This window comes from Scyliorhinus canicula, chromosome 5 (genome assembly GCF_902713615.1).
Source record: "Scyliorhinus canicula chromosome 5, sScyCan1.1, whole genome shotgun sequence".
Lineage (NCBI taxonomy): Eukaryota > Metazoa > Chordata > Chondrichthyes > Carcharhiniformes > Scyliorhinidae > Scyliorhinus > Scyliorhinus canicula.
The window spans coordinates 69,751,965-69,777,803 of NC_052150.1; the positions used below are offsets into that span (position 1 = coordinate 69,751,965).

The 25,839-nt window shown below is 44.7% G+C and overlaps 1 protein-coding gene across 1 annotated transcript in view; it reads left to right on the forward strand.

Moving 5' to 3' along the window:
- LOC119966035 (A disintegrin and metalloproteinase with thrombospondin motifs 16) overlaps nt 1-25,839 on the forward strand; it is a 320,047-nt gene that overhangs the window by 191,480 nt on the left and 102,728 nt on the right. Inside the window, exons 13-16 of the mRNA XM_038797188.1 lie at nt 5,791-5,963; nt 12,498-12,628; nt 16,345-16,468; nt 19,237-19,484. Of these exons, the coding sequence (XP_038653116.1) occupies nt 5,791-5,963; nt 12,498-12,628; nt 16,345-16,468; nt 19,237-19,484 (676 nt within the window). The remainder of the gene's footprint in view (nt 1-5,790; nt 5,964-12,497; nt 12,629-16,344; nt 16,469-19,236; nt 19,485-25,839) is intronic.

Genomic DNA, 25,839 nt, shown 5'->3' on the forward strand with positions numbered 1-25,839 from the left:
CCAAAATGTATCATGGAGTTCAACCAACCTCCCCCTTTAATGTATTGTTGCTTTTGAAGCACACGGTTTGTTCTCCAGTTGTGGTATTACAATTATGGGCACGTGGGTTTTTAAACACAAAACAATGTTTATTCCATGAATTCAACTTAACCTTTTAAATAAACATTGGATCACTTAACACCCCTTACTTCAAAGATAACCCCGAAAATAATACAACACTAAGTAAGCCCTAAAAATGTTCCTTCAAACCTCCAAAAGACTTAACACCTTTAAACAGAAACACATCAGGGTAAAGACATTACTATTATTACTTTAAATCACTTTAAATCACCCAAATGATTCAGAGATAGTCTTTCATGGCAGAGATCACAGCAGATCCAGCTCACTGCAAACACAGACACACCCAAACTCTCTTCCTCAAAACTGAAACCAAAAACAGAAGTGAGCTCAGCTCAGCTCCCCCACCCTCTGACATCACTTCAGGAATATGAGCTGGCTCATTTCTTAAAGGTACATTGCTTAAACATCCATTTCGTAAAGGTACTCTCACATGACAAAAGGACAAACATTCTTCCTCATTTATCCCAGAATTATTTACCGGAAGAAATCTAATCCATATTGCGTTTCTGAGGTTTTAAACAGCTTCATATTTTGAAAATTAGATACTAATGGGTGTGATATCAAAACTTATACAAAAATATTGCCACAACAGATCAATAATAACATTTTAAAATCCTCTACGCTCAATTCACTGCTGAATTGGGGGGATGATTTGTGCCACTCTACTGTTGCAATCTTTCCACTAAAGTTTAATAGCATATTATTTAATTACTAGATTTGGTTTGTAAGTGCAAATTAATTCTGCTACTGCCAAATAAGATCTGAAACTCCACAGCTTCATTGTTCCTTTTCTGGGCCTCCAAGGTTGAATTTCGTGAAAGAACCTAAATCAGGTTATTAATAGAGTTCTTTTGATATGAATTTTCAGCCCTAGTAATAGTCTTGAGAGGGGAGATGTCCTGGAGTTGACAGTGGGGGAGCAGGAGAAGCAGAGATGCTATTGGAGGGGAGGGAACAGTGATCATGTGGCATCAGGAGGCGATCATGGACGCCGGCCAGACAAATCTTGCAGTGGATTTGTTTGTTTATTGTCACGTGTACCGAGGTACAGTAAAACGTATTTTTCTGCGAGCAGCTCAACAGATCATTAAGTACATGAAAAGAAAAGGAAATAAAAGAAAATACATAATAGGGCAACACAAGGTACACAATGTAACTACATAACACCGGCATCGGGTGAAGCATACAGGGTGTAGTGTTAATCAGGTCAGTCCATAAGAGGGGCGTTTAGGAGCCTGGTAAGATTGGGGAAGAAACTGTTTTTGAGTCTGTTCGTGCATGTACTCAAACTTTTGTATGTCCTGCCGGATGGGAGAAGTTGGAAGAGTAAGTAGGCCGGTTGGGAGGGGTCTTTGATTATGATTAGTGGGGTGATTGCTAGCTTTATAGAATTAGTTTGTTGAACTTGGAGGAAACACTCATGCTCTTCCTAGCTACAAGGCACTTCACAAATGGATCCAACCCTTAATCTTGCCCCCTGTTAATCTGCTGATTTTCCCATGGCCTGAAAAACACTCTCAGCATGAGCTTGAAAATAGAAACAGTGGTAAAATGGAGGCATACATCATCCTTAAAAGGATTAAGTGACTGGCCGAACGCCTGCCCCATTCCATCTTGATTGGAAGTGGGTAGATCCGTGGCAGCTTAAGTTTGGATTTGAAACCTTTAGCGTTTTAACTTCATATCTGACCCAAACCTACCTGTTTATAAAGTTACGTATCCCAAGTGACTTACTACTTTCTCGGCTTATGATGCCACCTTCAAAGACTTATGGAAACCAAAGGCCAGCCCCATTCAATCTCTGTTATTGCTTCCACTTTAAAATCAGACCCCATAGCTAATAATACCTCTCCTCATTATACAAATAAATCACTTCACAATGTGTTAAATTTCAACTGCCGCTGTCTTACCATTATTGTCTCTGTTGTCCTGGAGTCTGTAGCAATCTTCTTCACTGTCAATACACTACTTTGCATCATGACACAAGCATACTGATGTTCTGAATTGATTCACTGCATTTAACAAGCGACAGGATGAAATTGTTGCTCTGATGGTAAACTGAGAGATATGTGAAAGATTAGCTGCAATTAGCTGCACAGAGATGGGTGAGTTGACTTTGGGGAATGCTGTTGATTGCAGGACAGCTAAATGTTGTTGCCACTTGTTCCGTGGAAGAGATGTAACCAAGACCCAGCCCAACCGCCTTCAATGGACAGGGAAGATGCATTTCCCTTTTAAGAGGGAAAGGGAGGGGGTGGCGTAGGATAGGAAAGATGGTCAAGAGATTCCTTAATCATTGCATGATATAAAGAATGGCTGAATAGTCTGTGTCTAAAATGACTTGACATTTTTAAAAATCACACCGTATTTTAACATACATGGGGAATGAGCACTAAGTATCAATAGATAGGTAACATAATAAGAATGTAAATGCTTGTTCAATTCTTAACAAAATTGATTGATCATGGTAGGTTAAGAATGCCAAGCCAAATAAGACTTGATGCAAGATAAATACATAGTAGGTAGTAAAATGAAGAATTGGTGCATGATTGTTTCCCCTGGCTTGTAATAATAATAATAATAATAATAATTGCTTATTGTCACGAGTAGGCTTCAATGAAGTTACTGTGAAAAGCCACTCGTCGCCACATTCCAGCGCCTGTTCGGGGAGGCTGGTTAAGGAATTGAATCCGCGCTGCTGGCCTTGTTCTGTATTACAAGCCAGCTGTTTAGCTCACTGTGCTCAACCAGCCCCTTATCTAAATATCTAAAAGGAATGCACCTATCCACAACCACGTAATTGATTGCTGTTACAGGCCTTAATGGTCGTGTATTGAAATATCAATGCTGCTTTGTCAAATATCATTGGGTGTGGGAGCACATTCTGTGTTCCTGTAGAGAGATGTTTCTGCTCTAAAATAAAAAACTGAAGCTCTTTGATTGCTTGAATGCTGAGTTTTATCACTTTTACAAAAAATTCAAATCAGGAATACAAATCATTAAACCATCAATTTAGAAACATAGGTTCCCTTCCTTTTGATGCTAGATGCAATTTCCAGTTCCTTAAAAAGATTCGGGGCGGGATTCTCCGATAGCCGATGCCGAAATCAGGAAAAGCCATTAGGCGGAGAATCGGTTCTGATGCCAAAATGATGGTAGGTGCTGATTTGACGCCAAATCACAATGCTCCAGCACCTCCACAGTGGCGTCCAGAATGCACGTGCAGTATGCACATTTTGAATATCATTAGTGGGCCGACCCGATATTCTCCGGATCCTCCGCGATTCTCCGCTTCCGATGGGCCGAGTTCCCAACGGCGCAGTTCACTTGTGCTTTCAAAAATCGTGAAACTGGTGTGGCGGCTGCTGAGGAAGAGGGAGGGGATATGTTGTGCTGCTGGCCAGGGGTCTTTTGCCAGGGTTGGGGGGAGTAGCGGGGTGTGGCCAGGAAGTGGTCTATTGGGTCTGGGTAGACAGGCATGGAGCACCATTGCCACTGGCGGTAGGACAGCCATGCAGCTGCGCACGCCGTTAACAGCACACTTTGAACTTAGCGCCACGGATTGTATAGGTGTCCCCCCTAGGACACCCCCTGGGTGCCCTATGGCCCCAGCCGACCCATCAGCAGTATGGGTGCACTCCAGCACAACCACTGCCACCTTATTGCTTGGGATGAGTGTTTTTGGGGATCGTAATGTGTATATGCAGCTGCAGCTTATCAGCTGTCCGAGTGTCAATCACAGACCCGGCAAATCCGCAACCGTTTTTCATTGGAATCAATTGTGTTCCACAGGGCACGGGTGCTAGTCCCTCAATAGTAGCAGAATCGGCCCAGGTCAGGCGCCAGTTTTTCTATTGTGAAAGTCCACGAATTCTGCATTGGCCAACACTTAGTCTCAAAAACAGAGAATCCCGCCCTAGAACATAGAACATAGAACAGTACAGCACAGAACAGGCCCTTCGGCCCTCGATGTTGTGCCGAGCAATGATCACCCTACTCAAACCCACGTATCCACCCTATACCCGTAACCCAACAGCCCCCCCCCCCCCCCTTAACATTACTTTTTAGGACACTATGGGCAATTTAGCATGGCCATTCCACCTAACCCGCACATCTTTGGACTGTGGGAGGAAACCGGAGCACCCGGAGGAAACCCACGCACACACGGGGAGGACGTGCAGACTCCGCACAGACAGTGACCCAGCCGGGAATCGAACCTGGGACCCTGGAGCTGTGAAGCATTTATGCTAACCACCATGCTACCATGCTGCCCCAATAAGGGGCAATTTAACATGACCAATCCACCTAACCTGCACATCTTTGGACTGTGGGGGTGAAACACACGCAAACGCGGGGAGAATGTGCAAACTCCATGTAGACAGTGACCCAGAGCCGGGATCGAACCTGGGACCTTGGCGCCGTGAGGCAGCAGGGCTAACCCACTGTGCCACCGTGCTGCCACGATGACATCTGCACCCTAGATGTACTTGAATGCATTGCACTGCGTCAACATCTGAATCAGTGACTGCCTTTTAAAAAATATATTCTGGAGCTAAATATCCTTGTATATTGCAGTTTATTCATCTCATATTAATGTCTTACTGTCTCAAGCTTTAACCCTAACCTCATGTATACCATTTAATTTTTCATATAATAAGATGGCATTTCGACTTAAACAATTTCTTTCTAGAGTGCCGAGCTGAATTTTCATTAATGTTTCCTCATAGCTCATCTCCCTCACACTCGGGATCATTTACATCACTGTTTTCTGTACCCTTTCCAAAATAAATAAAATTATGGCTAAATCTGAACACAGTTAGATAGATTTTATGGTCTATAAATTTGATTAAACGCATTTTTATTGGAAAGCAACCCCAACCTAGCCAGCCTTTCTTCATAGCTGAAACGCTTCAGCCCAGGCAACGTCCTGGTGAAACTCGTCTGGTGCAAACACATCCTTCCCTAAAGAACAAAATATCTTTTGGTTATGGGATGTGAATGTTGCTGGCTAGGACAGCATATATTCCCCATTGCTAATTACCCTTGAAAAGGTGGCGGTCAGCTCCTTTTGTGAACTGCTGCAGTCCATACAGTGTAGATGCACCCACAGTGCTGTGAGGGAGTTCCAGGATTTTGACCAAGTGATAGTTCCAAGTCAGGATGGTGTGTGGCTTGGAGGGGAGTTTGCAGCTGGTGGTGTTCCCAAGCATTTGTTGCCCTTGTCCTGCAAGGTGGCAAGGGGTCACAGGTTTGGAAGGTCATGTCAAAGGAGCCTTGGTGAGCTAGTGCTACTAGTTATGTGGAGGAGACCGAACCAAAACCTAGCCCAACAGTAACTAATGGACAGTGAAGATGCTTTTCCCTTTTAAGGTGAAAGGGAGGGGGGGACTTTGGGTAGAAAGAATGTCAAAGGCTTCCCTAAACATTGCATGATGTAAAGAAAATGTTGCATTCCACTGTTAGAAACAATTTGACTGTTCTTTAAAACTGCACAGTATTAATTTTGGGTGATATAGTCTGACCAAGATAACAGCATAACTTCTGCAGAATTCGGGGCTTTAATAAAGGTGTTCACAGTTGGTTTTTAGCATCTATTTCTTGATGATAATGTTAGTTCTGATGCTGTGTGACTCATAACATTGGCGAAAAATGCATTTGTTTTTTCAATAGGCCACAATATGGAGGAAAATTCTGTGATGGTACTCATCGTACATACAAACTTTGCAACAATCAAAAATGCCCAAAACATAGCATTGATTTTAGATCACAGCAGTGTGCAGAATACAACAGCAAGCCATTCCGTGGGTGGTACTACAACTGGAAGCCATATATTCACGTTGAGGGTAAATACATTTTCTTTTTAAAAGACTGCAACAAATTGATTTGCAAATCATGAACAATATTATGTGTCCTGTGCAGTCAAATACTAATATTGCTTTATTTTGTGAATACAAAAGTAATGTAAATTTCAAAATGAGCATTTATAACTTTTTGTAAGCTTACAATAATAACAGCAACCTGCATTGTATGGCATCTTTAACATCATAAATTGTCTTGAGCAGTTTCACCTGGGAGAGAATAGGCTGAGCATTAGTTGGAGAATCAGAAGACAGAAAGCATCATCAAAAATATGTCTGGGGGTTGCTTTTAAAGTCTGGGTAAAGTCATGAAAAAGAGGTTCAAGAATGGGATTTCAGAAGGTGGGACTTCAACAAATAACAGATACAAAGAAGAGCATTTCATGCAGAGATGGGGGTTGGTAGAAATGTGCCCAGGGAAGAGTTGAAGTATTGTAAAACTGGCCTGGGACAGAAGGCTGAAAAATTACAAACTTAAGTTATTGTAAGGCCATGGTTTGATTTGTAAATAAGGGCAAACATTTTGAATTTAAAACTTTGAAACCATAAATGTGCAGATATTTCATAGCATGAGCGTGAGGTGGAACAGAGTTTGATAATGTTACCTAGGTGCAAGTACAAAGGCTTAAAGATTAGATTTCCTGCCCCATTTTGCAGGCATAAAATAGGTGCTGCAAGGTCAAATATGGTGGATAGCTGGCAGACGATTATTCCATGTTGGAAGTGCATGATTTGCCACATTGGAAAAGGCTCCACTGTAATTGACCAGAGAGCATGCAAATGAGTATTAAGCTACTTTCATGGACAAAAGTTCACAGCATGCATAATGCAGCCAGTTTTGGGGGCACATGAAAGCCAAACTCAACAGATCTTAAAAAAGATCACTGAAGGCTGCAACCCAAAGTGCAAGTTTGAGCATGTTCAGTCATTATCCTTTGGAGCCAGAGGATCTGGAAAATTGCACCGTAACACGGACAGGGTGTAAATTGGATGTGCGACCTGTTTCCAACTGTCTGGTTAGAATCAAATTCAGGCTGTGGGGTTGGAAGCACAGTTTTGGGTCATCAGAAAATGCAGATGTATGTGTGGCTGAGGATTGGTAGAGCAGGGATAGCTGTAATTCCTGCAACATTGGGACCAGTGCTGGAGGGAGTTGCAACCTGCCCATACAAGACGGGTTGTACCACAACAGGGCTGGGACAAATGTCTCTGTGAGGTGCTTTGCTGGTGCTGTGGGAGAATATTTTAGCAAATTAGCTTAAGCAAACAATGGGGTGGGATTTAGGATGTATAGCATTACAAAGGAGAAGCAAGGTGCACAAAGAATTAAGAGACAGAGAGCACTTTTTTGGCACTGGAGGCCAGTCCTCCTGGTCCTACTCGCCGAGCTCACTGCTGCCGCCACCTCTTCCCAGGAAGCATTACTGCCCTATGGCTCACTCTCCAGGACCCACTGGGGAACAGGACATCCTCCTGGCTTCCACCGTGTCTTGGAGCTTACCCAGGTATGCATCACTGAATCTTGGGGCCAGTCTCCTAGGCGTCATTGTTGCAAGATGGCTGGGGTTGGCTGAGCAAGTGCAGCTTAAGTGCTGCTCGACCTTGTTAGTGGGGGGCTGGCAATTGCGATCCTGGCGAATCAGCAGGCAAGGCTTCATTTTCGGCAAGAAGCCTGTGAGGCCTCGTTAAGTAACCACTTAACGTTGAATTGCATTGCTGGACTCACTGGGCCGAGTGATGGGAAGCTCGCGGCAAATACCACTCGCTACCGCACTTCGATTTCTTTCCAGGGATTCACACCTTGAGTGTATACTTGGGAGTTTGGTGAGTGGGGGAGTTTGAAGTCTTGATCTGGTTTTTGAAAAGTCCAGTCTTGTCTGTAGTTACCAGGAACTGGAAAGAACTGTGCGAGTACAGAGAGTATGTTTCTGTCAAACTTTTGCAGAGAAAACACACACTACTGAGAGAGCTGACATGTTAATTAGCAAACTGGTTTAATCTGGTATGCAATTCAGTTTAATATAAATTCGGGGGTATTTAGTGTAACATTGCAACTGAGTGCAGTTTGGAATTGACTGTTTACCTGGGAGTTTGGTGAGGTGGGGAATTTGGCGAGTGGGGGAAGGAGGTGTTTCTTTCCCTGTGCTTTTGTTTTTTCTAACTTTTTCACCCTCTAGAAATTAATACATGAGATGGCAAGGTGAGCATTTATTCTATGTTTCTAATTGCCCTTGAGAGGTAGCAGGTGAACTGCCTTCTTGAGCTGCTGCAGTCCATGTGGCGTAAATGCACCCTCAGTGATGTTAGCGAGAGTTCCAGGATATTGACCCAGCAGCAGTGAAGGAACAGCAACATAGTTCCAAATCGCAATGGTGAGTGATTTAGAGGGGAATTTACAGGTGGTGATGTTCCTGTGCGCTTGCTGCCTTTGTGTTGATTTTGTTCTTTTGGTGGTAGAGGTTGTGGGTTTGGAAGGTTCTGTTGAAGGAGTTGCTGAATGTACCTTGCAGATTTACTGCTTTGGACTGCTGTCACTGTGCACTGGTGGATGGAGGGAATGAATAGTTAAAGCAGTGGATGGTTTGCCAATCAAGAGGGCTGCTTTTTCCTGGGCATTGTTACTTCTTGAATGTTTTTGGAGCTGCACTCATCCAGGTGGCTGGGGGATATTCTATTGGATGCCTGACTTGGACATTGAGATGGTGGACAGACTTTAAGGAATCAGGAGGAAGTGAGTGTCCCAACACAGAATTCCCAGCCTCTGACCTCCTCTTGAAGCCATAGTATTTAGCGGGCTGCCCAGTTAGATTCTGGCCAATAGTTAAACCCCATGATGTTGGTGCTGAGGGATTCAGTAATGGTAATGCTGTTGAATATCAAGGGCAGTTGGTTATATTCTCTCTTTTGGAAATGGTCATTGCCTGGCATTTGAATGACATAAGGTTGCTTGTCACCTATCAGCCCAAGCCTGAATCTTGTCCAGGTTTTGCTGCATGCAGGCACAGGCAGCGGCTTCATTATCCAAGGAGGTACACTGCAATCAACAATCTCCACCACTGAACTGACCTTATGATGAATTAGCTAACTATTTTGGGCCAAGGAAACTGCCCTGAACAACTCCTGAAAAGGTGCCACAGAACTGAGATGATTGGTCTCCAAACACCGCAGCCTTTGCTTCTGTATGACTTCAGTCAGTGGAGACTTTTCACCTCGAGGCCCATTGACTTCAATTTTGCAAGTGTTCCTTGATGCCACACCCTGTCTGATGCCACACCCTGTCTCATTCTCCTATCATTTCTGGAAATCAACTTTTTTGTCCATGTTTGTACCAAGGCTGGAATGAGGTCTGGAGCCGAGTGATCCTGATGAAATTCAGACTGAGAATTGGTGAGCAGGTGAGTAAATTTCACTTGAAAGCCTAGCGATGACACCATCCATCACTTTGCTGATGATTAAGAGTATCGTGATGAGGCAGTAAATTGCAGGATTGGATATGTCCTACTTGTAGTGGATATGAAGAGCAATTTTCTACATTGTTGGGCAGATGATAGTTTGTAGCTGTACTAGGACATCGTGGTGCAGCCGAATGAAATTAAGTGGATTATAATCCAAGCCCCTTTTTGGGGCTATTTTGGATCAGAAGTACTCCTCGGATGACCACTCTCATTTAAGGTTGAGAAAGACAGACTTCACAGACACTTAACTGGGTATGAAGAGCTGATATAACTCCCCCCAACGGGAAGGAACTACTAGAGAGTATTACCAACCTCCAGATAGCCTTTTCAACAACTTTTGGTCAGATTCGAACAACTGGAGGGTCGAGGAATCACTCCTCAACAATGTGCCTCACTACTGAAAAATATACGGAGATGGATTTTCAAGTTTGCATTCAGAAGACTTCATGAGACAACGGGTGGGATTCTCCGACCCTCTGCAACGGAGAGTTGCCGCCAGTCGCGCGCGCGATCAAAGTCGGAGGTTGTTGAAAATGGCCCCCGCGGCGATTCTCCATGCTCGACGGGCCGAGTCCCGCCGGCGTGGTTCACACATGGTCCCACACGGCGGGACCTCACCGTTCTGACTGCGGGGGGCAGTCCTGGTGGGGGGGCGGGGGGGATCCAACTCCAGCGGGGGAGAGGGCCTCCACGGTGGCCAGGCCCACGATCGGTGGCTACCGATCGGCGGGCTCACCTATTCTGGGGAGGGCCAATGTTCCTCCGCGCAGGGCCCTATACGGCGGCGCCATGTTGTGCGGGGGATGGCGCAAAGACGGCTGCCGCACACATGCATGGACCCACGGCCAGCCACCGATCACACGCGTGGCCAGGCGAGCATAACTGCAGGACCACGCCGGCAGCTAAAGCTGTGGGACGCACGCCGGGGCCCTGCTAGCCCCCTTGAAGACAGAGAATCACCCCGGACTTTCAAGGAAAAAGTCCTGAGTGATTCCAGCCCGTTTTCCGGACTTAGTCCCCAGAAGGGAGAATCCCGCCCAATATATTTTCTAAATTATATAAAAGATTATTAAAGAACTGAACATGCAATTCATTTTGATGTTAGTTGTAACTTGGATAGTTTGAGAAAAAGTAAGTATAATTATGTTTCTGATGTCTTAACCTATGTCTTAATATATTTAGCATATCCATCAATATTTAAAGTAGTATTTACCTTGAATCCCAAGTAAAAGCTGCAGAGTCTAATAAGGTACAGTTAAGGGGCAAATTATCATTGCTATACTACAATAGCCATATCTTTACTGGATTGAATCTTAAAAACCCTCCTGTGTGGTTTCAATATTTATACCACAAAAGCGGTAAATCATTTTAGTCAACATCCTTTCAAGGGGCGGCACGGGTAGCACAGTGGTTAACGCTGTTGCTTCACAGCGCCAGGGATCCAGGTTCGATTTCCGGCTTGAAGTCTGCACGTTCTCCCCGTGTCTGTGTGGGTTTCCTCTGTGTGCTCCGGGTTCCTCCCACAAGTCCTGAAAGATGTGCTTGTTAGGTGATTTGTACATTCTGAATTCTCCCTCAGTGAAACCGAACAAATGCCTGAATGTGGCGACGAGGGGATTTTCACAGTAACTTCATTGCAGTGTTAATGTAAGTTTACTTGTGACACTAATCAACTAATCATAACTAATCATGATGCAGAAAGGTTCACATGATGCTCACGACACTCTTTCCAGGATTCAGTTAACAAGTGTTTCAGGGGCATCTTTAAGGCTATCCATTGTTAGATTGCGATTCCCTACAATTTAGCAATGCCTTGCCCTGGATAGGTATGGCTGGTTCATTTCTTCAGAAACTGCCTTGTGTTTGGGTATGTCCTATGTTGCAGGGCGTTAGTATCTTGAGCATGCAGTGATGACAGGCATGTTTATAAACTTCGAAACCTTTGTCCAGCAGAAGAGCTATGCTTTTAAAGTTTAATCCCTACTTCATAGGAAAATCATTATTTGAAATCTCACAACTCTGTATTCATAGCTGGATTCCCTCATAACTTTGTATTCCATAGCTTTATTCTTTCACAAACAGGTTTTAAACACAACCTTATTGCACTCCCTATTGTACAGTGAGAATTGTTTTCAACTTCCTAAGCCACCATTCTTACATTCTCTGGATGAGATTGTCAATTTGTGGGTATTTTTGTGCTCAGAATCATGCTTGCTGAGAGAGGCTGCCCATCCTATCCAAGCTATGTCCATATATAGAGGCTTATTTCACATGAGAATGCATCAAAGAGAGAGGACCTATTGGTCTCATTAGTCTTCTCAAGTCAAAACCAGAGCGCTGACCTAAAAGAACAGGATCCAGTGATAAGACATGCAATCTAAATTTCAGAATCCACAACCGGTGTCTGCAGATTATCCCTTTAAGGACACTCATTCTGAAAATGTCAAGCCTTAATGAACAAATTGGCACAAATCAGACGTCGTATTTCAACTAAAGAATCATTGTTTCTTTGAAGGACAAATAACACATTGGATGGAATGTTCACAAAATTTGTCAGAGTGAAATGAAATGAAAATCGCTTATTGTCACAAGTAGGCTTCAAATGAAGTGACTGTGAAAAGCCCCTAGTCGCCACATTCTGGTGCCTGTTCGGGGAAGCTGGTACGGGAATTGAACAAGCTCTGGCTGAATTTCAGCGTACATCTCTTCAGATGCATTTAGGGTTTTTGGGCTAATTCTTGAGGCGCTCTTAAAATTGGGAGGGTGCGGTGGTGGAAAGTGGTTTATGCTGTCAGTCTGGCGGGGCGCGGCCTTATAGAGTGAGCTCCACAGAAATCGGGATGCCATCTTTAAAGGGCGAAAGAATCTCATTTCCGGACCCTCATGAGATTTTGCGCCGCAGCTCCATTAGCAAAATCGCCACCATTATGTTTTGTATATTTTAAGCTCGTACTGCATTTAAGACTTATCCTTCTTGCAGTGTGTTTAAGTCTACTTTGTGATCTGTATATTTATTCCCTCATTGACACTAAATCTAATCATGTATCCATTTGCCCTTTTACAGACCATGATCTTTGCAAACTCTATTGTGCGGCAGAGGATTTTGACTTCTTTTTTGCCCTTTCAAGTAAAGTCAAAGATGGTACGCCATGCTCTGAGGAAAGAGCTGATGTGTGCATCGATGGCGCATGTGAGGTAAAAATGGATTGATTATGACTGCTCCCCCACACACCCTGACACAGATCGCATGGATTGATACCACTTTAAAATCTGTGCAATAGTACAGTTGAAAACTATACAATATGTGGTTTTGTTTTAATATCCTTCGAAAGAGCAAGAAGTCAGCATATGGCATATGCAACGTAAATTTCAATAATGAGACAAGAAATTAAATTCATTCTGCTGCTGGTACTCCACTCTCGAGCAATTAAAAGATAAGTCAGGTCATAAATCCACAGCCATTCTGACAACTGAGGGTGGATGGATGGAGGCAGGTGGGAGGGGACAGATTAGGAAGTATCAAAAACATCTCAAACATACCTTCTTCCAGCTGGTTTTAACTGAAGTGGATCGAGGATTGGGCAACTAATCTGCTCTCAAGCGGTGGGTTGCTCACTGAAATCTTTTCATTTTAATCCGTGGTGCCAGGTTTCCCAGGGCAGGTAAAAGGAGGGGAAAGTGACTGGAGCCAGCTGGTAAGTTTATTTTAAACCACTGTGCGGGGGTCAAGAGGAACAGAAGGACTTCTTCCAGGCCCAACAAAGTTTTCAAAGTGCATTTCCATCTCCACAGATGCTGCCTTTCCTGCTGAGTATTTCTAGTATATTCCATCGTTTAAGCTTACAAATCTGCCTCTTCATAGATCCCTTACATTGAATAGGGCAAAGATTGGGGATCTCCAACTCCTGCAAGGCACCTCTCTACACTACCTGTAATGGCCGAATGGTCACCCTCTGTCATAATATCCACTCATGTATTTAATGAGATGCAAACAGGCAGTGACTGACTCACAGGATAACCAATGAACACACAACACAGAACAACCAATTACCAGACAGGACACAACCACTATAAAACACACAAGGCTTCGAGACTCTCCCTCTTCTCACAGGATACAGCTACAGAGATAGAGTGCACAAGGCCGTAAGCACCGTCTCCATGTGACAGAGAGCAAGTCTGGTCAAGCCAGTAGGAGGTTATCAGTTAGATTAATAGAGTGTCAACCCACAGCAGATTATGTACAGCAATCAGCAGGTTCAATAAAACAGTGTTGGACCATCTCCTGTGTCGGAAGCCTGTTTCTAGTCTCACTGCATCAAGTTGCAGTCAATGTTAAACCAACTCATTTAACACATCACCCTCAATCTCTGCCACCGCTCAATAACCTCTTACTTACCTACCATTGCACCCTGATTGATTTCCAGCCTGGGGGGCCTGACTATATAGGCCATTGATTTTAAAGATATTTCCTTTCTGCCCTGAGGAAATGTTGAGGGCTGTTGTGTCATCATACTGGAGCAAGCAGCCAAAGGTCTAAAAATTAAACCATGACATTGAAACTGCTGGTACCCAGCCTAGTATCCAAATTTTAAAATCTCCACTGAAAGGTGAGTGATGCAGGAAGAAGTGGAACCAGAAGCAGGGACTTCCAACATTGCAAGTGCCTGCATCTGTCTGGAGGAAACTGGGGGCATTTCTTCAACAATTTATCAGGCCACTAAATAGTGCACATGGGCTCCTCCTGTGGGCCCACTGGGAGTGTGGCTTGGTTACCCAAAGATCAAGCAAATTTTGTTCATATTTAGGCAGCCTACCCGCAAAGAAGAATGCAGCGGAAGATCTATAATTCTTCCTGAAGAACAAAGGTCCCTTACAGTCATTTCCTTTTCAGCTAATGTTGTTACAGTTTATGGCCCCTGTGGTAGTTCAGCACACTAGCTGCATCCCTAGTGGTGTGAGGGCCTGCCGGTGATGAACAGTTATTGGATACCGCCAATCCTGCAAATGCTGGTGGAGTCAAATGCAAAGGTTCTTGCTGGGCGCAACCTAGTATTTACTGTGGGAGGCAACCTCCCTGTCTCCCATGGAGTTTTTAACCAAGTAATGTTCTGTTCTAATAGAATGCCAGGGCCTAAACTATGTCAAGTTGCACTTTAGATTTAGAACAGTACAGCACAGAACAGGCCCTTCGGCCCTCGATGTTGTGCCGAGCAATGATCACCCTACTCAAACTCACGTATCCACCCTATACCCGTAACCCAACAACTCCCCCTTAACCTTACTTATTAGAACACTACGGGCAATTTAGCATGGCTAATCCACCTAACCCGCACATCTTTGGACTGTGGGAGGAAACCAGAGCACCTGGAGGAAACCCACACACACACGGGGAGGATGTGCAGATTCCGCACAGACAGTGACCCAGCCGGGAACCGAACCTGGGACCCTGGAGCTGTGAAGCATTGATGCTAACCACTATGCTACCGTGCTGCCCTAATAATTAGGATCGGACTTGTTTCAAATATTGTTCTAATTCATTGTGAGACATTTTAACCATTAATGAGCAGCTTATTACAATAACTTCCATTCTCAATTTAAAGGACAGTCACAAAAATAACCTACTGGAGATAACTGCCTGAGTGAGGAAACGGGATTGCAAAGTGTGCATTTTTCCATTTACATCAACCAGCAACTGTTGTTTCAATATTACATTATGACGAGGCAATCGTTTTGGCTCTTTTGGCAAAGCTTCTTATACGGTGCCACCCATTTTCCATAGGGATAACAGAGGAAAATGCGGCAACATTGGATGGCGTCCTAGTATTGCACTCACCACCACCAACTGCAAAACCCATCCCCCACCACCACGGATCAGACAACCGACTCCAGCTCCATTTCCTTCCCCCTGGACTGCTGCCAACAATGTTTGGTGCAATCACAGCATGTAAACCCCAGCAGAGAAGAAGTACCTTGTTCCCTGTCCCAATTCCCACCTGTCCACCATTCCTGTTACAGCTCTCTGGTGAAAGGTCACCATAGACCAGGGGTAGCAGCAGTTATGGCCATAATTTCTATAACTATGGTCTAGTTGAGTACTCGTCTCATTCTAGTTCAGTCGCCAACAACCTATCTTTGTCGGCCTCTACTTTGCACCAACGCTTACAAAAGTGATGGCTTACTTCTTTGGAGTTATATGGCCTTTAATGTTCCTCACTACTTGATTAGGGACTGCAGTGGTAGCCAATGTATAGTTCCCCATGATTTTCATTGTTGATATTGCCGGTCTTTCTCTTGGCAGAGAACTTTGCCAGAAGCCCATCCTTTGTGCTAAGGAGCCACAGGATGCAACACATCCAGTGCCCCTAGTGCCCGGCATGATCTATTTCCACATTCCTGCTGCAATTGTCTAAATTGTCTTGTCACCTCAAATTTAAAATGAATTATTCATTCGGAATTATTTGCAGTATTCAAGCAGCCTCCCAGTAGCCAGAGTTGTTTATCTGAATCTGTCAGTGCTCCATGTCAGAAAAGCAGTCAAAACGACACTTATAATAAAGATGTAAGCCTTCTTACTCGCTTTACAAAATCCTCATGGAACAGTCACTGTCAAATTAGTGATTTAGACTGAGTGAAGATAGATGAGTCTAGTAGAAGTAATTGAGATATTTCAATGTTACCAAAGCCCTCGAGTATAATTTTCAATGAGAATGATACCCTTGTTAGGATTCTTACTGAGCATAGTTTTGTAATGGTTTCTAACAATTTTTAAATAGAATTATGTTTATTGTGTTCACAATGATAAATTCAAACCAGATACATGCTGCCATTTGTATAATCCAGTCAAAATTATGTGCAATTTATAAAGCGTGACATCTTGCTGATGTGCTTTTATCTGTTTCCATTGTTCACAGGCAGTTGGATGTGACCGTGTACTGGGTTCTAATGCTGTGCCAGATGTATGTGGGGTCTGCAAAGGAAACAATTCAACATGTAAAATCTACAAGGGCCATTACAGCAAACAGCACTATGTCAACCGTATGTTATGATCCATGTCACGTATTGTGCCTCCCAGTGTGTTACTCATGACACCCACTTATCTATCGAGCAGGAGGATCCAAAACATTATGGGCACAATCCTCCCGACCTGCGACTAAGGGCACCCGCCAGCGGGAAAACCAGAGTGATTCCCATGCAATGGCACTTGGAAAATCTTTTTTGCAGAATCGGCTTTTCCATGCCATTCCATGGCCCACCACAGTCCGTGCTGCATTTGAGAGGGGTGGGACCTAATCTCGCTGACAGAGGTCATGGGGTACAGATGAGAAAACTTTCACTTTGTTATGACAAACCTTCGATTTTTTTCATACTCACCGTTTAATGGGTTTAAAAGCTGCAGTTGGGGAAAGCAGCCAAATGAGCCCCATCCTAGAGTAGACCCCTGACCTGAGCCCATCCAGCCCAGCACAAGCCCCCCCTGACCCCCATCTCCAATGAAGTTCTCTCCCCCGCCCCCCGCCCCCTCTCAGCACCCTGACGGCTATTGTTCCAATACTTGCACCAATTCACACCAGTGGCACTCTAGGCTGGGGGAGCAATTTGCATGGTCCAGCCAGGGCATGAACCCGGCGGAAAACCCACTATGGACAGCGGGCCGGGCACTGACTCACAACAGATCTGCTGCCTGACACTAATCTTGATTTTGGCCCAACGTGGGATTCTATGGGCCATCACGAATTGTGTATCCAGCAGGTGGCCCTGGAGAATCCTGGCCTTTGTTTCCATAAGCCTCAATGATTACGCCACTTCTGTAGGGGCGGAGCAAGGCTGACCGGCATCAAAGCGGTGCCGGCCCCAATTTGGGCGTCAGAACCCTATCTCTGCCTGATCGCCGGTTACAATTGTGGCATCAGGCAACAGAGAATCTTGCCCAAGATTTCCGCTGGAGAGATATCAGTTTGAAATCTTCTCTGTCCCCCATCGGTAATGTAATCAGGTTCATGCCCAGAAAGAATGTGAAGCTGATTTCCATAAATTTTAAGATATTACCATCTAATTACCGGACTTAATGCTGTAACATCTGCCCACGATGTATCCTCCCCAGGGGGTGAGGCGAGGGGGTGGCCTGTGGGGTCGCGGATGGCGGGTTGGGTCCGTGCATGGCCATATTGTATGGCGTGACCACTGCAGGTCATCACTGTGCGCGTGCATGGCCAGGGACCCAGCCATTCTCCAACCGTTTTCAGTGCGGGAGCCGGTCCTGGATTCGGTGAGGGTTCGGCGCCGATTTTGGCGTCATAAAATGCCTGTGAATTCTGTTTGAGCCGGCACTTAGCCACTGAAACGGAGAATCCAGACCCTTGTTTTTGGCTGCTTGCATGATTGAGCAGCCAGTAGCGGTTTTGAGTCTGCAAACAATGAGGCCGGATGATTCCACCCATTAAATTTAAATCCACGCTCTCGTTAATTTGCTCCTTTCTTACCTGTGGTTGTCAACAGGCCTGGGTGTTTTATATCTAGCCACAAATGTGGCAAGAAACCTGAGTCAGCCTCTGTTAAAACATCAAGGCCCACAAAATTACCAGGGCAAGCCAATGAGAAAAAGAATATATAATCGCAAGTAACATTATTTTTTATGGAAGTCAGACCAATTGCCAGGTTGGAAGGATTGCAAATGGCCTCCAGGCCATAATTTCACATCTGTGCTATGGATAGGTTGACAATATGTAATTTTCTTCTCCCTGCATTAAGATACTGAGTCATGTTTGGCACATCTACATGGCAGTCCTAATTTATCCAATCCATAGAATTCATTTCCGAAAAATCAGAGGCAGCTCAAATTTGGACCACAGGGATTTTCAAATCTCCACTCCCGTCAGGGAAGGCTTTGCAGCAGGAGCAAAGTCGCACAATTTTTACCATCTGTTTTCTGTGGTTCAGTACTACTCTGGAAGAATAATGTTTATGGGAGTTTGAACACAGGACTTGCTATTTTATTTTTGTGCGTTTTGAAGTAGAACACCGAGGGCGCGATTCTCCCAACGGGAGACTGAGTACCGACGGCGGAGTGAAACCCGGAATGTTCCACTCCGGCGTCGGAGGCCGCTCCTCGCACCCTATTCCCCCCCCCCGGGGGGCTAGGAGCGGCGGGTCGTGAATCCCGAAAGCCCGGCCTTGACGCTTGCGACAAAGCGGCGCGCCGGGAATGACGCGGCCGGCAGCGCCAAAGTGACGTCAGCCACGCATGCGCAGGTTGGCCGGCTCCAACCTGCGCATGCGCGGTTGCCGTCTTCCCCTCCGCTGCCCTCGCAAGACATGGCGGCTTGATCTTGCGGGGTGGAGGAAGGAAAGAGTGCACCGTTTACAGACGCCGGCCTGACGATCGGTGCCAGACATCTGCTGAGCACGCCCGTGGTGCTCGATCCTCCCTCCGCCCACCACAGACCCCACACTCACCTGTCATGCTCTGTTCACGCCGGCAGCGACCAGGTGTGGTTGGCGCCGGCGTGAACCGGTTGGGTTCAGCAGGCCGCTCGGCCCATCCGGGCCGGAGAATCGCCGGTCTCCGTGAGAAACGGCAAGCGGCGATTCTCCGAGCGGGGTGTCGAAAAACGCGACACGCCATTTTTGGGGGGGTGGGAGAATCGCGGGGCGTGCCAGGGCGGCGTGTCGTGATTTGCCCGGCCCTCCCGCGATTCTCCCACCCGACATGGGGAGCGGAGAATCGCGCCCCGAATGTTTCAAAATAAGGAGTGACTTGTATACTAAAAATAATAATGAACTGAATTTTCCTTTCTCTCTATTAGAATACTACACAGTTGTTGCTATTCCTGCAGGGGCATATAGCATTCGTGTATATGAATTAAACATCTCCAATACTTACATTGCTGTTAGAAACCAACAACAGCAGAAATACTATCTCAATGGCCATTGGACATTGGATTGGCCTGGACGGCACAGATTTTCTGGCACAGTGTTTGACTACAAAAGGCCGTACAATCGACAGGAAAGCCTTTCTGCCATGGGTCCTACTAATGAAACATTAGTAATAGAGGTATTTTTGTCCATTTTCTCAGTAAAATCCACCATGTTTCCTGAGATTTTATACCATAATTTGAGCTTTGATAACCACGATTATGCAATGTACAGTTTTACACCTCTTCGCTGGCATGGTTTCAAGAAGTATTAAAATTTCCATGCAGTGAGATTGTCAGGGAAGGGAAAAACCTACATTGTCAGCAATAAGTGTCTTCTGTCCATTGAAGCAAAAGCACCATCCGAAACTTATCACCACGCTTCTCATTACCTGTCAGCTGAAAGATGCTTATGGATATTATCAAGAAAGCTGAAAGATTTATGTGTGAATTTCATGACCATAGTTACTGAGTGATGATCAAAGGCAGGATCTCCTGCTAATGTTTTACCTCATACTCAGCCAGCAATCGATACCTTATTAAGATTAGCGCAGATCAGAAAACGGTTGCCTGTATAATTCAGTATAAGCCCAAGCGCTGAATTACCTCATGATTAACAAAGTCCATACTAAATATTTTACTTCTGCTTTATGTATTATGAGTCTGACCCAGAGGGAAGTAATTATTGATGCCTTATAAACATTAATAGATCAAATTTCAAACTGCGATATTTCTAATCTCAAATGGAAGCACCTTTTTGAGATAAAAGACAAGAATAAACGTAAATACAATTATACCATGCCATGAGGCTTTCTTTAGATGGGTCACCACTTGCTGTAGGTGTCTCTGGATTGATAACCGTCATTTTATTTTCCTTGTCTTTGAATGCTAGTACTCAAGTCGTGCAGTCCTTCTATTCTTGGGATAGAAATATGTTTTTGCAGTTTAATTTAGTCAGTCACTGGGCAGCACGGTGGCACAGTGGGTTACCCCCTCTGCCTCACGGTGCCGAGGTCCCAGGTTCGACCCCGGCTCTGGGTCACTATCCGTGTGGAGTTGGCACATTCTCCCCATGTTTGCGTGGGTTTTGCCCCCACAACCCAAAGATGTGCAGTGTAGGTTAATTGGCCACGCTAAAATTGTCCCTTAATTGGAAAACATGAATTGGGTACTCCAGATTATTATTTTTTAAAATTAGTCAGTCACTGAAAGTTAGTTGCAAAACCCTATTCAGTCTTACTTTCTGGATATCAATCCTGTTTTTTGACTGTCCCAATTAAAGGTTTTATGGGTTTCTTCTTATCAATTTTCCGTTCTCCTTGCCTGACCTGAAAAATGTTTATTCATATCATTCCCAGAGCATCTATTACCCTCCTTTACCTAGTCCAAGTGGTGGTTATTCATTTCCAAATGTTGACAATAGTTTTATTTGATCTTGAAGAAATGTTGTTGAGCCTACTGCTCTCTAGCAAGGCTGTCAATATAAGAATTAGAAGCAGATCTCTTAAAAATGTCTTCTCTCATTTTAGCTGAAATTATCTGATTTAATACAGACCAATGGTGTGAAAATGGGCAAACTTTTAGCTATCTCCCTATATTCCCCTGTACCACTGAAGACCAATTTCACCCCACTGGAGTCAAACCTGGAAGCTTTTATGTTTGTCACTGAATGCTGAAGAATTTGCCTTTGAACTTCATTTTTCCCATTCCTTCTGAACTTCCACAGTTTTCCCAAATGGCAATAAAAGGGGGAAAAAATAGGCTTTTCAGACTCAACCAAGAAAAGGGCAAGAACAGAAAAGTAAAAAATAAGAAAAGTAAATAAAGTTAAAGTGAGAGGAAAGAAGCAGAGGAATAGGAAGAGAGAAAGATAAATGGTGAGGAAAAGAAATGAATGAGAGAAAAAAACGAGTGCAATGGAACTAAAAAAGAATAAAAATGGACACAGAGGATGAGAAAGAACAAAACACAAGCAAAAAAAATAGAGAAAAAGAAAGAGGAAAATGAAAGGTAAGGAAAGAGAGGGTGAGGTGTGGAGGAAGGGAGACAGAGGAAACAAAATGAAAGAGAGAAATAAAATTGAGAAAGGGTTTTTCTTCTGCAGATTTTAGAAGCACCATTATCTTCGTATTGGGGGTTAAAGCAAAGAACAAAGAAAATTACAGCACAGGAACAGGCCCTTCGGCCCACCCAGCCTGCGCCGATCCAGATCCTTTATCTAAACCTGTCTCCTATTTTCCAAGGTCTACTTCCCTCTGTTGCCGCCTGTTCATATACCTGTCTAGATGCCTCTTAAATTATGCTATCGTGCCTGCCTCTACCATCTCCGCTGGTAAAGTGTTCCAGGCACCCACCACCCTCCGCGTAAAAAAACTTTCCACGCACATCTCCCTTAAACTTTTCACCTCTCACCTTGAAATCGTGACCCCTTGTAACTGACACCCCCACTCTTGGAAAAAGCTTGTTGCTATCCACCCTGTACATACCTCTCATAATTTTGTATACCTCAATCAGGTCCCCCCTCAACCTCCGTCTTTCCAACGAAAACAATCCTAATCTACTCAACCTTTCTTCATAGCTAGCCTCCATGCCAGGCAACATCCTGGTGAACCTCCTCTGCACCCTCTCCAAAGCATCCACATCCTTCTGGTAATGTGGCGACCAGAACTGCACGCAGTATTCCAAATGTGGCCGAACCAAAGTCCTATACAACTGTAACATGACCTGCCTACTCTTGTACTCAATACCCCGTCCGATGAAGGCAAGCATGCTGTATGCCTTCTTGACCACTCTATCAACCTGCGTTGCCACCTTCAGGGTACAATGGACCTGAACTCCAAGATCTCTCTGTACATCAATTTTCCTCAGGATCCTTCCATTGACCATATAGTCCGCTCTTGAATTTGATCTTCCAAAATGCATCACCTCGCATTTGCCTGGATTGAACTCCATCTGCCATTTCGCTGCCCAACTCTCCAATCTATCTATATTTTGTTGTATTCTCTGACAGTCCTCCTCGCCATCTGCAACTCCACCAATCTTAGTATCATCTGCAAACTTGCTAATCAGACCACCTATACCTTCCTCCAGGTCATTTATGTAGATCACAAACAACAGTGGTCCAAGCACGGATCCCTGTGGAACACCACTAGTCGCCCTTCTCCATTTTGAGACACTCCCTTCCACCACTACTCTCTGTCTCCTGTTGCCCAACCAGTTCTTTATCCATCTAGCTAGTACACCCTGAACCCCATACGACTTCACTTTTGCCATCAACCTGCCATGGGAAACCTTATCAAACGCCTTACTAAAGTCCATGTATATGACACCTACAGCCCTTCCCTCATCAATTAACTTTGTCACTTCCTCAAAGAATTCTATTAGGTTTGTAAGACATGACCTTCCCTGCACAAAACCATGCTGCCTATCACTGATAAGTCTATTTTCTTCCAGATGTGAATAGATCCTATCCCTCAGTATCTTCTCCAACAGTTTGCCTACCACTGACGTCAAGCTCACAGGTCTGTAATTCCCTGGATTTTCCCTGCTACCCTTCTTAAACAAAGGGACAACATTAGCAATTATCCAGTCCTCCGGGACCTCACCCGTGCTCAAGGATGCTGCAAAGATATCTGTTAAGGCCCCAGCTATTTCGACCCTCGCTTCCCTCAGTAACCTGGGATAGATCCCATCCGGTCCTGGGGACTTGTCCACCTTAATGTCTTTTAGAATACCCAAAATTTCCCCTTTCCGTATGACAACTTGACCTAGAGTATTTAAACATCCATCCCTAGCCTCAACATCGGTCTTGTCCCTCCTTTGTGAATACCGATGCAAAGTACTCATTAAGAATCTCACCCATTTCCTCTCAGTCCACGCATAAATTCCCTCTCTTGTCTTTGAGTGGGCCAATCCTTTCGTTAGTTACCCTCTTGCTCCTTACATACGAATAAAAGGCTTTGGGATTTTCCTTAACCCTGTTAGCCAAAGATATTTCATGACCCCTTTTAGCCCTTTTTATTGCGCGTTTGAGATTCGTCCTACTTTCCCGCTATTCCTCCAAAGCTTCATCAGTTTTGAGTCGCCTCGATCTTATATATGCTTCCTTTTTCATCTTAGCTAGTCTCACAATTTCACCCGTCATCCATGGTTCCCTAATCTTGCCATTTCTATCTCTCATTTTCACAGGAACATGTCTGTCCTGCACTCTAATCAACCTTTCCTTAAAAGACTCCCACATTTCAAATGTGGATTTACCCTTAAACAGCTGCTCCCAATCCACATTCCCTAGCTCCTGCCGAATTTTGTTATACTCTGCCTTTCCCCAATTTAGCACTCTTCCTTTCGGACCACTCTTGTCCTTGTCCATGAGTATTCTAAAACTTACGGAATTGTGATCGCTATTCCCAAAGTAATCACCAACTGAAACATCAACCACCTGGCCGGGATCATTCACCAATACCAGGTCAAGTATGGCCCCTTCCCGAGTTGGACTATTTACATACTGCTCTAAAACACTCTCCTGGATGCTCCTTACAAACTCTGCTCCATCTACGCCTCCAACACTACACGAATCCCATTCAATGTTGGGGAAGTTAAAATCTCCCATCACAACCACCCTATTGCTCCTACATTTTTCTATAATCTGTCTGCATATTTGTACCTCTACTTCATGCTTGCTTTTGGGAGGCCTGTAGTAAAGTCCCAACAATGTTACTGCACCCTTCCTATTTCTTAGCTCCACCAATATTGCCTCAGTGCTCGAATCCACTATCGTGCCCTCCTTAATCACAGCTGTGATATCATCTCTGACGAGTAATGCAACTCCTTCACCCCTTCTACCTCCCTCTCTATCCCTCCTGAAGCATCTATACCCTGGGATATTCAGTTGCCAGTCCTGCCCTTCCCTCAACCAAGTCTCAGTAATACCAATAACATCATATTCCCAGGTACTGATCCAAGCCCTAGTTCATCTGCCTTACCTGCTACACTTCTCGCATTAAAACAAATGCACGACAGACCACCTGTCCCTTTGCGTTCATCATCTCTTCCCTGTCGACTCTTCCCCTTAGCCACATGGAGTTTATTATCTCGTACCTTACCGGCTTTAGTTGCTGCTTCTTTACTGACCTCTAACTTCCTACTCTGGTTCCCATCCCCCTGCCACATTAGTTTAAAACCTCCCCAACAGTGTTAGCAAAATCACCCCCTAGGACATTGGTTCCAGTCCTGCCCAGGTGTAGACCATCCGGTTTGTAATGGTCCCACCGCCCCCAGAACCAGTTCCAATGTCCCAAAAATCTGCCATTGTCTCAAGATGACCCTTGAGACGAGACAAGATGAGGGGAGAGCTGACAGGTGGTGATTTAACCAGACAATCACCACACCTCAAGCAAGGGGCAATGTTGAGAAGGTGGACCTTCATGAATAGCTTCAGCTGGTACGGGAATTGAACCCGTACTGTTGACCTCTTTCTGCATCACAAACGAGTTGTCTAGCCAGCTGAGCTAAACCAGCTATGATTGCGATGAATCTGTTGGTCGGTTCAACTTGGAATTTGAAATGATCAGAACTGGTTTCGAAAAATTTGAGAACTACTGGCATAATATATGAAAGTGTTCTGTTCCATAGTGCTCATACTATAACCCGCTGCCACCCCTTAACACCAAACCATGACCTGCTTATTTACTTACTGCCAATCTTCTTTCCTATGGATCAGAGCTTGTCCCCTTTGGGGTGTACGTATGTGTGTGTCAAAGAAATGGTATAAAACAAAATAAGCAAAAGCTTTATAATTTACAGAGCTACTCAATTATAGTTTTGTGATGGTAGGTTTGAGCAAATCAGGGCTCAAGATTGTAACAATATGCAATGGGCATCTCATTTTTACATAGAATTTACAGTGCAGAAGGAGGCCATTCGGCCCATCGAGTCTGCACCAGCTCTTTGAAAGAGCACCCTATCCAAGGCCACATCTCCACCCTATCCCCATAACCCAGTAACCCCACCCAACACTAAGGGCAATTTTGGACACAAAGGGCAATTTAGCATGACCAATCCGCCTAACCTGCACATCTTTGGACTGTGGGAAGAAACCGGAGCACTCGGAGGAAACCCACGCACACACAGGGAAAACGTGCAGACTCCACACAGACAATGACCCAAGCCGGGAATCGAACCTGGGACCCTGGAGCTGTGAAGCAATTGTACTAACCACCATGCTACCCTGAAATATGCTGAAATAGTGCCATTGTGCTGTGAAAACTGAGTTGTAGGGTGAAATAATCTTCATATCTGTGTCCATGAACATTTTTGTGACAAACCACAAATGTATTGAGCCATGGACAAGTTCTCAACATGTTTGGTTGCAACATGGCCGGTAGATCGCGCCCTGGTCCACAGAGCAGTACCATAGATCTCTGGATTATTAGTCCAGTGACCATACCACTACACCACCTAAGGATGTTGCCAAATTTGAACAGGCAGTGAAAGTGT